The sequence below is a fragment of the Leucopleurus acutus genome (assembly GCF_964270905.1).
Source record: "Leucopleurus acutus genome assembly, chromosome: 8".
Classification (NCBI taxonomy): Eukaryota; Metazoa; Chordata; class Mammalia; order Artiodactyla; family Delphinidae; genus Leucopleurus; species Leucopleurus acutus.
Window position 1 is genome coordinate 24633520 of NC_139151.1, and position 18695 is coordinate 24652214.

Consider the following 18695-nt stretch of genomic DNA (forward strand, 5'->3'; position numbering starts at 1 on the left):
TTTCTTATATTTTCCAAAATTTTTGCCTTAAAGTCTATTTTATTTTGTATTGATAAAGTTACCCTAGTTTAATTTTGGTTAGTGTTTGCATGGTATATTTTCTTATTCTGTTACTTTCTAACTTTTTGCATCCTTTGTAAATAATACAGAGCTGGATCTAATTTTGGTTAGTCTTAAATAATCATTGTCTTTTAATTAGCATTGTTAGATCATTTATATTTATTATAATTATGGTATTTGTTTAATTTAAGTCTACCATATTGCTGTTGCTTTTCTACTTATCATCTGTTTTTCATATATTTTTCCTGTTTCCCATTTCTTTGTATTATTTAAATGATTTTAATATATCATTATTTTCTTCTGCATTAATTTTTGGTTATTTTGATTGATTTAAGATGTTCATAAATTATTTGCTACTCTTTCTGTTGAGAGGTTAGGGGCAATCTTCTTCCTTTTATTTAGGCTATTATAGGCTTGCTTTACCACTAAAACCAATAAAATAGAACATGACATACTGGGACGTCTAAGCTTAGGTAATAAATATGGAGAACAGTATGGAGGTTCCTTAAAAAACTAAAAATAGAACTACCGTATGACCCAGCAATCCCACTACTGGGCATATACCCTGAGAAAACCATAATTCAAAAAGAGTCATGTACCACAATGTTCTCTGCAGCTCTATTTACAATAGCCAGGACATGGAAGCAACTTAAGTGTCCATCGACAGATGAATGGATAACGAAGATGTGGCACATATATACAATGGAATATTAGCCATAAAAAGAAACAAAATTGAGTTATTTGTAGGGATGTGGATGGACCTAGAGTCTGTCATACAGAGTGAACTAAGTCAGAAAGCAGAAAACAAATACTGTGTGCTTACACATATATATGGAATCTAAAATATATATATATATGCATATATATATATATATATATACATATACGTGGTTCTGAAGAACCTAGGGGCAGGACAGGAGTAAAGATGCAGATGTAGAGAATGGACTTGAGGACATGAGGAGGGGGAAGGGTAAGCTGGGACCAAGTGAGAGATTGGCATGGACTTATATGTACTACCAAATGTAAAATAGATAGCTAGTAAGAAGCAGCCACATAGCACAGAGAGATCAGCTCGGTGCTTTGTGACAACTTGGGGGTGGGATAGGGAGGGTGGGAGGGAGATGAAAGAGGGAGAAGATATGGGGATATATGTATATGTATAGCTGATTCAGTTTGTTATAAAGCAGAAACTAACACACCATTGTAAAGCAATTATACCCCAATAAAGATGTTAAAAAAATAAAAATAAAGACAGTGCCCAGCTTAAAAAGAAAAAAAAAAAAAAAAAAGCATTGCAGGCGGCCCAGTTTCAATCCCTGGTCAGGGAACTAAGATCCTGCAAGCCATGTGGTGTGGCCATAAAAAAGAAACATTGCAGTGTCCATGTCTGTGTCATGGAATGCTCATTCTAGATGAAGCCAGCCACAAGGTACAACAACCCTGAAACTGCCATCACAAGCTAGCCTAATGGAAAGGCTGTCTACAGAGATTGGTGATTGGCCATCCCCAGATTTATCAGCTATTCCATCCCGCTTACAAGATACATAACTGAAAAAGCCATTTTCAATATTCCTTCCCCAGCAGATAAAACAGAAAAAGAACCAAGAAACAAGCCTGATAGCTAGAATTGAGGCCCCTGACATAGGGCCCCACTTGAGTCATCCCAGCCATTCCCAGCTTTGTAGTCCATCTCAGATGAAGTCTCAATCACTGTGGAAGTGAGACCAGACATCCCTACTCTGCCCTACCATAATTTGCAACCCATAATTGTGAGCATAATAAAATGGTGGTTGTTTTACATCACTAAGTTTTGGGGGTAGTTTGCTACACAGCAGTAGATTACCATAACAGTTACATATTATCTTAATGGGGTAACTTAGAGTTTACAATATGCGTCCTTGACTAATTAATGCTTACATTAAGTTAGTACTTTTACCCTTTCCAGAACAATGCAAGAATCTTAAAATGGGTTAACTCCCTTTATCGTCTTTCCCTTTTGTGCTATTTGTTGTCAGTTTTCACTTACATTTTTGTTTTAAATATAAGAAGACATTATTTTTATTGCCTTAAACAATTAGTATTTACTTTTTGTTGTGGTAAATATACATAACATAAAATTTACCATAATAACCACTTTTAGGTGTACAGTTTAGTGACATTAATTACATTTACAACGTTGTGTAGCCATTTCCACTATCCACTTCTAGAACTTTTTCATAATCTCAAACAGAACTTCCTGTATCCACTAAACAATAACTCTCCATCCTCCACTGCCCCCTAGGCCATGGTAACCTCTATTTTACTTTCTGTATCCATGAATTTGTCTATTCTAGGTAGTTTGTATAAGTACATTTGTCCTTTTGTCTCTGCTATTTCATTTAGTATAATGTTTTCAAGTTTCATCTAATTTATAGCATGCATCAGAATTTCATTCCTTTTAAAGGCTGAAAAATATTCCATTGCATTTATATACTACGTTTTGTTTATCCACTCCCTTTTAACAGATCTTGGGTTGTTTACACATTTTGGCTATTGTGAATAATGCTACTATGAAAATTGTTGTATAAGTATCTGTTTGAGTACCTCTTTCAATTCTTTCGGGTTCATATCTAGAAGTAGAAGTACTGAATCATATTGCAATTCTATGTTTAAATTTTTGAGGAATGATCAAAATGTTTTCCATTGTGGCAGCACCATTTTACATTTTCACTAGCAATGCACACAGTTTCCAATTTCTCTACACTCTTGCCAAAACCTATTTTCTATTTTTTTATGATAGCTATCCTAATGGATGTGAAGTTGTATCTCATTGTGATTTTGATTTTGATTTCCTTTATGACTATTGATGTTGAGCATCTTTTTATGTATTTATTGACCATTCGTAAATTTCTCTGGAGAAATGAGTATTTGAGACTTTTGCCCATTTTTGAATTGAGTTATTTCTTGTTTTTATTGTTGTGATGTGGGAGTTCTTTACATATTTTGGATATTAACCCCTTATCGAATATCTGCTTTGCAAATATTTTCTTCCATTCTGTGGATTGCCCTTTCAGCCTCTTGACTGTGTCCTCTGCCACGCAAAAGTTTTAAATTTTGATATAGTCCACTCTATCCTTGTTTTTCTTTAGTTGCTGTGCTTGCAGGGTAATGTCCAATAAATCATTGCCAAATTCAATGTCATGAAGCTTTTCTCTTTTATTTTCTTCTAAGAGTTTTAGGTTGCAGCTCTCATTTTTAGGCCTTTGATCCACTTTGCATTAATGTCCAATTTCATTATTTTGTATGTGGATATCCAGTTTTCCCAGCATCATTTGTTGAAAAGACTGTCCTTTCCCCATTAATAATCTTGGCACCCTTGTCAAAGTCAATTATACATGTAGGAGTATATTTTGGGGTTCTCTATTCATTCCATTGGTCTTATGTCTGTCCTAATGCCAATGCCAAACTGTTTTGTAGCAAGTATTGACATCAGGATGTATCTGGCTATTTGGGGGCCCTTGAGATTCCACATGAATTTTAGAATGTACTTTTATATGTCTTTTAAAAGTGACATTGGAATTTTGATAGGGATTGCACTGAATCTGTAGATTACTTTGGGTAATATTTTCATCTTACCAATATTAAGTCTTCCAATCCATGAACACAGTATGTCTTTCCATTTATTTATGTCTCCTTTAATTTCAGTATTCATTTTTATTTATTTATTTATTTTTTAATAGGGGTATAGTTGTTTTACAATGTTGTGTTAGTTTCTACTGTACAGTGAAATGAAATAGAGTTCCCTGTGCTATACAGCAGGTTCTTATTAGTTATCTGTTTTATACATATTAGTGTATATATGTCAGTCCCAATCTCCCAATTCATCCCACCTCACCCCCCACATTCTCCCCTTGGTGTCCATACGTTCAGTATTCATTTTTATTTCTCCAGATATTTACACCTTCCAGGGACCTTCATTCCTCCCTACAGTTCTGTGTTTCCCTATGGTATTACTTTCCTGCAACATAAGGTATTCCCTACAGTAGTTGTCGTAGGGCAGATCTCCTGTGAAAAATTCTTTCAGCTTTTGTTTGTCTGAAAACATCTTTATTTCACTTTTGTTTTTGAAGAATATTATCAACATGATAGAAATCTAAGTTGTCACGTTCTGTGTTTTTTTTTCCCCCTTAGCACCTTAAATATGACATTCCATTCTATTCTGGATTCCATGGTTTCTGTTAAAAAAAAAATCAAGGACCAGTTTTACTCTTTCAACCCTGAAAGTAATGTGTCTTTTATTGTCTGGATGCTTTTAAATTGCCTCTATGTTTTGTTTTTAGCAGTTTAAATTCGATGTGCCTATGTGTCATTTTCATTTTTTGTCCTGCTTGAATAAGTTGACAATAGAATAATCCAGCAGAGTCCATGCCTTGTTACCCTAGCATACTTACTTCTTCTAACCATATTTAACTTCCAAATAATGTCAATATTAAAATTATGCTTCCACCTAATGTGATACAACTATCCCTCATATAGATTAAAACAAACTAATCCTCTTCCCCAAAGTAATTTTATTTATCTTTCAATCATTTTTATTTCTCTTCCTGCTGAGTCATACTCCACCTATGATATCTTGTCATATAAATACTAGATACAAGGTTAAGCACTTATATTTATTTCCTACTGCTGCTATAACAACTGCCAAAACCTTAGTAGCTTTAAACAACAAAAAATTATTATCATACAATTCTGGAGGCCAAAATCTGAAATGGATCTCACTGGGCTAAAATCAAGATGTCAGCAATGCTGCATTCTTTCTGGAAGCTCTAGGGAAGAATTTATTTTCATGTCTTTTCCAGCCTTTAGTGGCTGCCCACATTCCTTGGCTCATGGTCTCCTTCCATTTTCAAAGCCAGCAATGACCTACCAAGTATGTCTCACATCACATCACTCTGGTGCTGACTCTTCTGTCCCCTCTTTGACTTATACAGACTCTTTATTTTCCCAATTATAAGGTCCCCTCATTTTTTTTGGTGTGGTGGTTCACTGGCATAAGGAACTCAAAATGGCCAGGTGACAGTATCAGCTTCCGTTTTAATGTAACTGTTGGTGTGTACCTTGGTGGAAGCCTTCCTCCTGTGGGTTCTAAGGCCTTTATATCCACAGAACCCAAAGGTACAAGGAAAGGAAGCAAAATTTTCACTAGTGGATTATTAGAGATAATATTGAGAGGGAGCCACTTTCATTTCCACCCTTTAATTTTCAAACTCATAAATGCTGGCTGGCATAGATTCAGATCATATTCTATAACATGAAGGACATCACTGTAGCCTGAAAAGTGTTGTCAGTGGAACTCTAACTGTAACTGAGTCTCCAAAATGCCATTCCACCAGGCCAAGTGCTTTAGGGTGATGGGGAACAAGGTAATGTCAGTGAATTTCATGAGCATAGGCCCATTGATGTGCTGCGTTTGCTCTGAAGCAAGTTCTCTGATCAGAAGCAATTCTATGCAGAATATAATGACAAGTGAATAAAACATTTTGAAGGTACACAGATAGTGGTTTTTGTAGAAATATTTTGTACCCAGGAGTGTAAATTATCAATTCCAATGAGAATCAAGTGTTACCCCTTCCATAATGAAAGTGTTCCAACTAATCAATGTGCCACAAGAAGCTGGCTAATTCCCTCAAGGAGTGATGCCATATCAGGGGCTCAGTGTTGGTCTCTGCTTTGGCACAGTGGGCACTCAGCAGTAGTTGTAGCCAGATATAGTGCATAAAAATCCATTTTGCTGAGCCCGAATAACCTCCACTCCTCCATTCCTGTTGCCATGGCCACTTTGTTCATGAGCCCATTGGGCAAGGAGAGCAGTGGCTAGGGAAATAGACTGACTGACTCCAAAGAATGGGTCATCTTGCTTACTTGATTATTAATATTCTTCTCTACTGAGATTGCTCTTTGATGAGAATTGACATGGGACACAAATGTCTTCACACTTGGTGCCCATATGGAGGGGTCTGACCTCTTCCGCAAAAGCTTTCTAACCAGGTTATTTCCAAATCCCTGACCATCCAGCAAAGCCACCAGTTATTGCCCATCTGTAGATCTGTACCTCTGGCCATCTTTTCTTCCAGGCATAATATACAACAGGTATGCTGCTTGAAGTTCTGTCCCCTGTAAGTATTTCTCTTCAGAGCTACCCCTGAGTGAGGCTGTATATTATATACGGAACTTCCTATGGGTTACACTTTGCACTTGACCTCCTGAGGCCTGCTAGGTCCTGAGTTTGACCAATAGAATTCAAACTAAGTGATGCTGTGTGACTTCCAAGACAAGGCCTTGAGAAGCCTTGCAATTTCTACTGTCTCTCTCTGTCTCTTCTCCCTCCCTCTCTCCATCTCTCTCTCTCTCTCTCTCCCTCTCTCTCTCTCTCTCTCTCCCTCTCTCTCTCTCTCTCTCTCTCTCTCTCTCTCTCTCTCTCTCTCTCGTACTTTGAAATGTACATGCTGTGAAGAAACTCTAAACTGAAAGTCTGTATGGAGAGAGAAGCCCAGCCATCACAGAGGTTCCAACAATCCAAGCTGAAGACCCAGTATATGTGTGTGAGACCATATTAAATCACCCATCTCCAGCTGATCTGGCAACTGACTACAGCCAAATACATGAGTCCAAGCAAGAATAGAAGTTCCCCGTCAACCCGCAGAAAGCAGTTGTTTCTTTAAGTCACTAAATTTGAGGGTGGTTTGATACAATAATCTACAAGTTTAGAAGATACTATTCAGATTTTAAACCATCATAAATTTTTCTTGATACTCAATTTGGGGTTTTACTTAAGAAATTACATCTTCCTTTCAGAAAGAATATTATTTGTGTTGAGGTGAGCTGCACCATCTTCCACAGGCAATTGCAATGGGACTTCAAATTGTCATATTAGTATTATGGATTACTTCAACTTGTATTTATTTGATTTGATTTAATATAAGCAAAGTGAGGGGTCAGGGAATGTTTACCAAGAGTTATTAAGGGTTTTGGGAGGGATAAGGTAAGAGAGGGTTACCAAAGATAGCTTTCCAAGATAGAAGAATCGCTTGCAGTTGTTTGACTAAATTTGCACTAACAATAAAAGTAGATAGGGTTTGTAAATCAGTGGAATTACCACAGGAATGAGGAGGATTCTGTAATGACAATAATAGATAATACTTATTGAGTGCTTTTTTATGCCAGAAGTTGTTCTAAGTGCTTTACAAATTTTAGCTCATTTATTCCTAACCATAGCTGTATGAAATAGTACTGTCATTCCCATATTTTAGATAAGAAACTGATCATAGAGGTTAAGCAACTTGTTCAGGATCACACAGCTAGTAATTACTAACACTTAAGCCCAGACAATATTATGCCACGCTCAGTGTTCTTAACCACTAGGCTGTATTTTGTCTTTCTCCTAGATTACACTGGAGTATACGAAATTGACCCAACCAAAATTTTGGATATTTTATTTATAGTTGCTAGTGATACCATTACAAATTTAAGGGTAAAACTCTTTGTGAGAATAATACCAATATTGCCTGACTTATCAAAGCAAACCTTGATTGGATAATATTTCTAAAATCTAGTTTACATATGTAAAATCTATTTTATGATTTTTACTCATTTTGCCCTAATTAGGCAGAAAGCTAATTAGAGGTAGAAAACCCAGTTTTGACCATAAAATCTTATGTGTTTGAACCTTTAGAATGTCGCTGTATTCCAACACTTTAAACGTTTGATTAATATAAGAAGACAAGGGGAGCCACGTCAGATACTGAAATACATTAATCCTAAAGAGGTAAGGACATTATTTATTGATACAATATATTTTCCCCCCTTAAAAATGTGTGGCTACTTTATAAATTCAATGTGCTTGTATTTCTTTTTTTTAATTTTTTAAATTAAAATATTACACACATATAGAAAGTTCATAAAACATAAATTTATAACAACTGAATCATCACAAGCAAACCCCTGTGTAACATTCACCCAGATCAACGTTTTCATACTTCAAACCATTACCTTTGGGTGCCCTGCAAATCACTGCCGACTCTCTTCTTCCAAAAGGTAAACCCTATTTTGAATCCTACCACTATGCTTTAGTTTTCTGTTTTAAAGCTATATATAAATAGAATCCTATAGTATACTTTTGTATCTAGCTTTGTTCATTCAACATTGTTTGTGAACCTAAACTTCATTCATTTCATAAAAATGTTGGTAGTATTCCATTTTATGAATATACTGCTATTTATTCATTCTACAATAGATTGACATTTGGACATTTTCTAGTTTGTGGCTATTATAAAGGTTGCTTTTGGAACTATTCTTACTCATGCCTCCTGGTTAACAGGTCCACAAATTTCTTTTGGTTTCTATTCAACCTAGAATCAGAATTGCTGGATGGAAGGATATGCCAAACTATTTTCCAAAGTTATTGTATTAATTTATATTCACTGTCAGCAACCTTTGGGAATTCTTGGTGCTCTACATCCTCAGCAACACTTAATATTGTCAGTTTTTAATTTGCACTTCTCTGATTACTAATGAAGTTGAGCATCTTTTTGAGGCGTTGTGCTTCTGATTAAAATTCTATATGTGATTTTTCAGGCCTGACCACAGGCAATTACAAAGCCTTTACCTGACAGGACTCACAAGGTAAAGCTATCCTCACCTCACACTAGACTTGGTACAGAGTCAGTGCATTACAGTCAATGAAGGGAGTTGCAGACAAGGACTCAGGACCCTCTCTGTCCACGAATTTAGGCATATTTTCCTAGCCCCAAAAGCCTTCACTCCTAGATCTCTCTCTCTTTTTTTTTAACGTATTTTTATTGGAGTATAATTGCTTTACAATGGTGTGTTAGTTTCTGCTGTATAACAGTGAATCAGCTATAGATACAAATATATTCCCATACCTCCTCCCTCTTGCGTCTCCCTCCCACCCTCCTTATGCCACCCCTCTAGGTGGACACAAAGCACCAAACTGATCTCCCTGTGCTATGCAGCTGCTTCCCACTAGCTATCTATTTTACATTAGATAGTGTATATATGACCATGCCACTCTCTCACTTCGTCCCAACATACACTTACATCTCCCCATGTCCTCAAGTCTATTCTCTACGTCTGCATCTTTATTCCTGTCCTGCCCCTAGTTCTTCAGAACCTTTTTTTATATTCCATATATATGTGTTAGCATACTGTATTTGTTTTTCTCTTTCTGACTTACTTCACTCTGTATCACAGTCTCTAGGTCCATCCACCTCACTACAAATAATGCAATTTCGTTTCTTTTTATAGCTGAGTAATATTCCATTGTATATAAGCGTCACATCCTCTTTAACCATTCATCTGTTGATGGACACTTAGGTTGCTTCCATGTCCTGGCTACTGTAAATAGATCTGCAATGAACATTGTGGTACATGACTCTTTTTGAATTATGGTTTTCTCAGGGTATATGCCCAATACTGCGATTGCTGGGTCATATGGTAGTTCTATTTTTAGTTTTATAAGGAACCTCCATACTGTTTTCCATAGTGGCTGTATCAATTTACATTCCCACCAACAGTGCAAGAGGGTACCCTTTTCTCCACACCCTCTCCAGCATTTATTGTTTGTAGATTTTTTGATGATGGCCATTCTGACTTGTGTGAAGTAATACCTCATTGTAGTTTTGATTTGCATTTCTCTAATGATTAGTGATGCTGAGCATCCTTTCATGTGTTTGTTGGCAATCTATATCTTCTTTGGAGAAATGTCTGTTTAGGTCTTCTGCCCATCTGGATTCAGTTGTTTGTTTTTTTGATATTGAGCTGCATGAGCTGCTTGTAAATTTTGGAGATTAATCCTTTGTCAATTGCTTCATTTGCAAATATTTTCTCCCATTCTGAGGGTTGTCTTTTCATCTTGTTTATGGTTTCCTTTGCCATGCAAAAGCTTTTAAGTTTCATTAGGTTCCATTTGTTTATTTTTGTTTTTATTTCCATTTCTCTAGGAGGTGGGTTAAAACGATCTTGCAGTGATTTACGTCATAGAGTGTTCTGCCTATGTTTTCCTCTAAGAGTTTTATAGTGTCTGGCCTTACATTTAGGTCTTTAATCCATTTTGAGTTTATTTTTGTGTATGGTGTTAGGGAGTGTTCTAATTTCATTCTTTTACATGTAGCTGTCCAGTTTTCCCAGCACCACTTATTGAAGAGGCTGTCTTTTCTCCATTGTATATTCTTGCCTCCTTTATCAAAAATAAGGTGACCATATGTGTGTGTGTTTATCCTTGTGCTTTCTATCCTGTTCCATTGATCTATATTCCTGTTTTTGTGTGCCAGTACCATATTTTCTGCATGACTGTAGCTTTGAAGTATAGTCTGAAGTCCAGGAGCCTGATTCTTCCAGCTGTGTTTTTCTTTCTCAAGATTGCTTTGGCTGTTCTGGGTCTTTTGTGTTTCCATACAAATTGTGAAATTTTTGTTCTGGTTCTGTAAAATGTGCCATTGGTAGTTTCATAGGGATTGTACTGAATCTGTAGATTGCTTTGTGTAGTAGAGTCATTTTCACAGTGTTGATTCTTCCAATCAAAGAACATGGTATATCTCTCCATCTGTTTGTATCATCTTTAATTTCCTCATCAGTGTCTTATATTTTTCTGCATACAGATCTTTTGTCTCCTTTGGTAGGTTTATTGCTAGGTATTTTATTCTTTTTGTTGCAATGGTAAATGTGAGTGTTTCCTTAATTTCTCTTTCAGATTTTTCATCATTAGTGTTTAGCAATGCAAGAGATTTCTGTGCATTAATTTTGTATCCTACTACCTTTCCAAATTCATTGATTAGCTCTAGTAGTTTTCTGGGAGCATTTTTAGGATTCTCTATGTATAGTATCATGTCATCTGCAAACAGTGACAGTTTTACTTCTTCTTTTCTGATTTGGTTTCCTTTTATTTCTTTTTCTTCTCTGATTGCTGAGGCTAAAAATTCCAAAACTATGCTGAATAAGAGTGGTGAGAGTGGGCAACCTTGTCTTCTTCCTGATCTTATTGGGAATGGTTTCAGTTTTTCACCTTTGAGGACGATGTTGGCTGTGGGTTTGTCATATATGGCCTTTATTATGTTGAGGTAAGTTCCCTCTATGCCAACTTTATGGAGGGTTTTTATCATAAATGGGTGTTGAATTTTGTCAAAAGCTTTTTCTGCATCTATTGAGATGATCATATGGTTTTGTTTTGTTTTTTTTAACATCTTTATTGGGGTATAATTGCTTTATAATGGTGTGTTAGTTTCTGCTTTATAACAAAGTGAATCAGTCATACATAAACATATGTTCCCATATGTCTTCCCTGTTGCGTCTCCCTCCCTCCCACCCTCCCTATCCCACCCCTCCAGGCTGTCACAAAGCACCGAGCCAATATCCCTGTGCCATGCGGCTGCTTCCCACATGGGCATATACACACTAACAAACGTAGTAAGGTAGATAGATCATATGGTTTTTTATCATTCAATTTGTTAATATTGAGTATCACACTGATTGATTTGTGTAATTGAAGAATTCTTGCACTCCTGGGATAAACCCAACTTGATCACAGTGTATGATCCTTTTAATGTGCTTCTGGATTCTGTTTGCTAGTATTTTGTTGAGGACATTTGCATTTTGTTCACCAGTGATATTGGCCTGTAGTTTTCTTTTTTTTTGTAACATCTTTGTATGCCTTTGGTATCAGGGTGATGATGGCCTCATAGAATGAGTTTGGGAGTGTTCCTCCCTTTGGTATATCTTGGAAGAGTTTGAGAATAATAGGTGTTAGCTGTTCAATAAATGTTTGATAGAATTCCCCTGCGAAGCCATCTGGTCCTGGGCTTTTGTGTGTTGGAAGATTTTTAATCACAGTTTCAATTTCAGTGCTTGTGATTGGTCTGTTTATATTTTCTATTTCTTCCTGCTTCAGTCTCGGAAGGTTGTGCTTTTCTAAGAATTTGTCCATTTCTTCCATGTTGTCCAATTTATTGGCATACAGTTGCTTGTAGTAATCTCTCATGATCCTTTGTATTTCTGCAGTGTCAGTTGTTACTTCTCCTTTTTCATTTCTAATTCTATTGATTTCAGTCTTCTCCCTTTTTTTCTTGATAAGTCTGGCTAATCATTTATCAATTTTGTTGATCTTCTCAAAGAACAAGCTTTTAGTTTTATTGATCTTTGCTATTGTTTTCTTCATTTCTTTTTCATTTATTACTGATCTGACCTTTATGATTTCTTTCCTTCTGCTAACTTTGGGGGTTTTTTGTTCTTCTTTCTCTAATTGCTTTGAGTGTAAGGTTAGGTTGTTTGAGATGTTTCTTATTTCTTGATGTAGGATTGTATTGCTATAAACTTCCCTCTTAAAACTGCTTTTGCTACATCCCATAGGTTTTGGGTCATCATGTTTTCATTGTCATTTGTTTCTAGGTATTTTTTGATTTCCTCTTTTTCTTCAGTGATCTCCTGGCTATTTAGTAGTGTATTGTTTAGTCTCCATGTGTTTGTATTTTTTAACAGATTTTTTCCTGTAATTGATATCCAGTCTTATAGTATTGTGATCAGGAAAGATACGATTTCAATTTTCTTAAATTCACCAAGGCTTGATCTGTGACCCAAGATATGATCTATCCTGGAGAATGTTCCATGAACACTTGAGAAGAAAGTGTAATCTGTTGTTTTTGGATGGAATGTCCTATAAATATTAATTAAGTCCATTGTGTTTAAAGTATCATTTAAAGCATGTGTTTCCTATTTATTTTCATTTTAGATGATCTGTCCATTGGTGAAAGTGGAGTGTTAAAGTCCCCTACTATGATTGTATTACTGTTGATTTGCCCTTTTATGGCTGTTAGCATTTGCCTTATGTATTGAAGTGCTCCTATGATGGGTGCATAAATATTTACCATTGTTATATCTTCTTCTTGGATTGATCCCTTAATCATTATGTAGTGTCCTTCTTTGTCTCTTGTAATAGTCTTTATTTTAAAGTCTATTTTGTCTGATATGAAAATTGCTACTCCATCTTTCTTCTGATTTCCATTTGCATGGAAATCTTTTTCCATCCCCTTACTTTCATTCTGTATGTGCCCCTAGGTCTGAAGTGGGTCTCTTCTAGACAGCATATATATGGGTCTTGTTTTTGTATCCATTCAGCTAGTCTATGTCTTTTGGTTGGATCATTTAATCCATTTACATTTAAGGTAATTATTGATATGTATTACCATTGATTATCTATTACCATTTTGATTATTTATTATATCTAATAGATATCTATTGATATCTATTACCAATTATTGATTATCTATTACCATTTTCTTAATTGTTTTGGGTTTGTTATTGTAGGTCTTTTCCTTATCTTGTGTTTCCTGCTGAGAGAAGTTCCTTTAGCATTTGTTCTAAAGCTGGTTTTGTGGTGCTGAATCCTCTTAGTTTTTGCTTGTCTGTGAAGGTTTTATTTTCTCCTTCGAATCTGAATGAGGTCCTTGCTGGGCAGAGTAATCTTGGTTGTAGTTCTTCCTCTTTCATCACTGTAAATATGTGCTGTCTTTCCCTTCTGTATTTCAGCAGAGTTTCTGCTGAAAGATCAGCTGTTAACCTTATGGGGATTCCCTTGTATGATATTTGTTGCTTTTCCCTTGCTGCTGTTAATAATTTTTCTTTGCATTTAATTTTTGATAGGTTGATTAATATGTGTCTTGGCATGTTTCTCCTTGGATTTATCCTGTATAAGACTCTCTGTGCTTCCTGGACTTGATTAACTATTTCCTTTCCTATATTAAGGAAGTTTTCAACTATAATCTCTTCAAATATTTTCTCATTCCCTTTCTTTTCCTCTTCTTCTTCTGGGACCCCTATAATTCAAATGTTGGTGCATTTAATGTTGTCTGAGAGGTCTCTGAGACTGTCCTCAGTTCTTTTCATTCTTTTTTCTTTATTCTTCTCTGTGGTAGTTATTTCCACTCTTTTTTCTTCCATGTCACTTATCTGTTCTTCTGCCTCAGTTATTCTGCTATTGATTCCTTCTTGAGAATTTTTAATTTCATTTATTTTGTTGTTCATCATTGTTTGTTTGCCCTTTAGTTCTTCTAGGTCCTTGTTAAATGTTTCTTTTATTTTCTCCATTCTATTTGCAAGATTTTGGGTCATTTTACTATCATTACTCTGAATTATTTTTCAGGTAGACTGCCTATTTCCTCTTCATTTGTTTGGTCTGGTGGGTTTTTATTTTGTTCCTTCATCTGCTGTGTTTTTCTATGTCTTCTTATTTTGCTTATCTTACTGTGTTTGGGATCTCCTTTTTGCAGGCTGCAGGTTCATAGTCCCTGTTGTTTTTGGTGTCTGCCCCCAGTGGCTAAGTTTGTTTCAGTGTGTTGTGTAGGCTTCCTGGTGGAGGGGAGTAGTGGCTGTGTTCTGGTGGATGAGACTGTATCTTGTCTTTTTGGTGGGCAGGACCACATATGGTGGTGTGTTTTGGAGTGTCTATAAACTTATGATTTTAGGCAGCCTCTCTGCTAATGGGTGGGACTGTGTTCTTGTCTTGCTAGTTTTTTGGCATACGTTGTCCAGCGCTGTAGCTTGCTGGTCATTGAGTGGAGCTGGGTCTTAGCATTGGGATGGAGATCTCGGCGAGGGGTAGGGGTGGTTGGCCGTTTGATATTACATGGGGCTGGGAGGTCTCTGGTGGACCAATGTCCTGAACTCGCCTCTCCCACCTCAGAGGCTCATGCCTGACACCCAGCTGGAGCACCAAGACTCTGTCAGCCACACGGCTCAGAAGTAAAGGGAGGAAAAAGCAAGAAAGCAAGAAGCAAGCAAACAAGAAAGGAAGAAAGAAAGAAAGAAACAAAGAAAGAAAAAGATGAATGAAAATAAATATATTTATTTTTATTAATTTTATAAAATAAAAAATTATTAAAAATAAAAAATAAGTAATAAAAATAAAAGAAGGAAAGAAAGAAAGAAGAGAGCAACCAAACCAAAAAACAAATCCACCAATGATAACAAGTGCTAAAACTACCAAAAAAAAAAACCTGACAGAAGCCTAGGACAAATGGTAAAAGCAAAGCTATACAGACAATATAACAAAGAAACACACACATAGACACTCACAAAAAAGAGAAAAGGAAAAATATATATACATATATATATATATATAAAGAAGAGAGCAATCAAATCAATAAACAAATCTACCAATAATAATAAGCTCTAAATACTAAACTAAGATAAACATAAAACCAGAAACAAATTAGGTGCAGAAAGTAAACCCTAAGTTTACAGTTGCTCCCAAAGTCCACCACCTCAATTTTGGGATGAGTTGTTATCTCTTCAGGCATTCTACAGATGCAGGGTACATCAAGCTGATTGTGGAGATTTAATCTGCAGGTCCTGAGGCTGCTGTGAGAAATTTCCATTTCTCTTCTTTGTTCACACAGATCCTGGGGTTCAGCTTTGGATTTGGTCCTGCGTCTGCATGTAGGTCGCCTGAGGGTGTCTGTTTCCCACCCAGACAGGATGGGTTTAAAGGAAGGTCTGATTAGGGGGCCCTGGCTCACTCAGGCCTGGGGGAGGGAGGGGTATGGAATGCAGGACAAGCCTGCGGTGGCAAAGGCTGGCATGACTTTGCAACAGCATGAGGTATGCTCTGTGTTCTTCTGGGGAAGTTGTCCCTGGATCACAGGACCCTGGCAGTGGCAGGCTGCACAGGCTCCCAGGAGGGGAAGATGTGGATAGTGATCTGTGCTTGCACACAGGCTTCTTTGTGGCTACAGCAGCAGCCTTAGCATTTCATGCCCGTCTCTGGCGTCCACACTGATAGCCACGCTTGCGCCTCTCTCTGAAGCTCATTTAGGTAGTGATCTGAATCCTCTCTCCTCGTGCACCCCAAAACCATGGTTTCTTGCCTCTTCGGCAGGTCCAGACATTTTCCCAGACTCCCTCCCAGCTAGCTGTGGCGCACGAGCCCCCTTCAGGCTGTGTTCACACAGCCAACCCCAGTCCTCTCCCTGGAATCTGACCTCCGAAGCCCAAGCCTCAGCTCCCAGCCCCCGCCCACCCCAGCGGGTGAGCAGACAAGCCTCTCAGGCTGGTGAGTGCTGGTCGGCACCGATCCTCTGTGCGAATCTCTCTGCTCTTCCCTCTGCACCCCTGTTGCTGCACTCTCCTCCATGGCTCTGAAGCTACTCCCACACACACACACACCCCGTCTCTGCCAGTGAAGGGGCTTCCTAGTGTGTGGAAACCTTTCCTCCTTCACAGCTCCCTCCCAGAAGTGCAGGTCCCATCCCTACTGTTTTGTCTCTGTTTTTTCTTTTTTCTTTTGCCCTACCCAGGTACGTGGGGAGTTTCTTGCCTTTTGGGAAGTCTGAGGTCTTCTGCCAGCGTTCAGTAGGTGTTCTGTAAGAGCTGTTCCACATGTAGATGTATCTTTGATGTATTTGTGGGGAGGAAGGTGATCTCCACGTCTTACTCCTCCACCATCTTGAAGGTCCCCCTCCAAGGTCTCTTCATCTGCGGCCATGGCCAGAAGTCTTCAGGCATCTCTGATGAGACCTCCTTATGCAGGAAACCTTGAAGACACTTTCCTTACTCCGAGTCAGCTTACTCTGACCCTCCCCTCTCAATTTCTCCCCTCCCCCCGCCACCCCCACAAACACATACATACACATAAAACTGCCAGAGCCTTTGTAAAGGATTCCCTCAACAGTGAGACAACATCCTCCTGAAAGGGGAGTTTTTGCTTCCTCTGGTTTTAGGCTCTTTAGACTCCTGTTTGTTACCTTCAAAGTCAAGGCATTCTTTCCTTTTCTGCTTGTTGCTTTAAATAGCTACTACCACACTGAACAGCTCAGCTCTCCCTCTACCAAATTCGATGAACTTCTGACAGCTTTTTTTTTTTCATGCCTTTTATACCTGTATTGTCTCTCTTATTCTTACTGATTTTTACCTGTTCTTTATGTACTCTTTATACAAGCCCTTTTTCAGTTATCTGTGGTACAGATATTTTTCACTCAATGATTTGACTTGTACTATCTGAATAAAGTCTTTCCAATGATTTTTAAAAATATTTATGTATTTCTTTAGGCTGCATTGGGTCTTAGTTGCCGTGTGCAGGATCTCCGTTGCTGCATGCAGGCTCTTTAGTTGCAGGATGGGGGCTATTTAGTTGCAGCATGCAGGATCTTTACTTGCAGCATGTGAACTCTTAGTTGTGGCATGCATGTGGGATCTAGTTCCCTGACCAGGGATTGAACCCAGGCGCCCTGCATTGGGAGTGCAGAGTCTTAGCCGCTGGACCACCAGGGAAGTCCCTCCAATGATTTTTTTAATTTAAAATTTTAAACATATACAAAACTGGAAAGAATAAAGTAATAAGCCACCATATACTCCACACCCAGCTTCAAGAATTAGCATTTCATGGCCAATTTTTTTCATCTACAACTTTATCCACTTTCCCCAGCTCCTAGGTTAATATTTTGAAGCATGACTATTGTTTGATGAACAAAGTTCTTAATTTTAATGTAGTCCAATTTATCAATCTTTTTCTGTATTATTGGTGCTTTTTTATAAACTACCTCAACCCCAAGGTCATGAAAATACTCATATTATATAAACTTTACTGACTTGCCTTTCATACTTAGATCTACAATCCAACTGGGATTAATTTTTGTGTATGGTGTGAGGGAGAAGTCAACTTTCATATTCTTCCATATAGACATCCACTCCATTATACACCATTCTGCAGTGCCATTTTATCATAAATGAAGTAACAATTTACATATGGGTCTGTTTCTGAATCTGTCTGTTTCTGTTCCATTGGTCTAATTTCTACCTTTGTATTTTTTTTAATTTTTATTGAAGTATAGTTGATTTACAGTGTTGTGTTAGTTTCAGGTGTACAGCAAAGTAATTCAGTTACATATATATGTGTGTGTGTGTATATATATATGTATATACACACACATATATATATATATACTTATCTATTCTTTTTTGGATTCCTTCCCCAAGTAGGTCACCACAGAATATTGAGTAGAGCTCCCTGTGCTATACAGTAGGTCCTTATTAGTTACCTCATATACAGTAGTGTGTATATGTTAATATCAATCTCCCAATTTATCACTTCCCTGCATGTTTCCCATTTGGTATGCATAAGTTTGATTTCGAGATCTGTGAATATGTTTCTTTTTTGTAACTAAGTTCATTTGTATGATTTTTTATTAGATTCCACAAATAAGTGATATCATATGATATTTGGCTCTATCTATCTGACTGACTACACTTATAAGATAATCTCTAGGTGCATCCATGTTGCTGCAAATGGCATTATTTCATTTTTTATGGCTGAGTAATATTCCACAAAGGTTCACATTCCTGGTGTGGCTTGCTGGGGCCATGGTGTGAAATACAGACATTTTTCTCAAAAATAGTTTTTGTGTATTTTGACCTGTCTGCCAGTTCCTTGAGGAACCTGTGCAGAGGCTTGCCTTTGTTTCATCTGCTTCCATGCAGTCCCAGGGCTGGGCCAGCTTCCAACCTTTAAAGTCATATCCTGGAAAAGGTGAGGCTGAGGAGGAAGATACATGGGGATGTCTAAACAAATAGAAAATATATATTGTTTAAAAAAG

At 37.3% G+C, this 18695-nt stretch overlaps 1 protein-coding gene across 1 annotated transcript in view; it reads left to right on the plus strand.

The window, feature by feature from the left end:
- LOC309965904 (protein MFI) overlaps positions 1–18695 on the plus strand; it is a gene marked incomplete at both ends in the record, with an annotated part of 90053 nt that overhangs the window by 18801 nt on the left and 52557 nt on the right. The window contains 1 exon segment of the mRNA XM_082845742.1: positions 7772–7864. Within this exon segment, the coding sequence (XP_082701868.1) occupies positions 7772–7864 (93 nt within the window).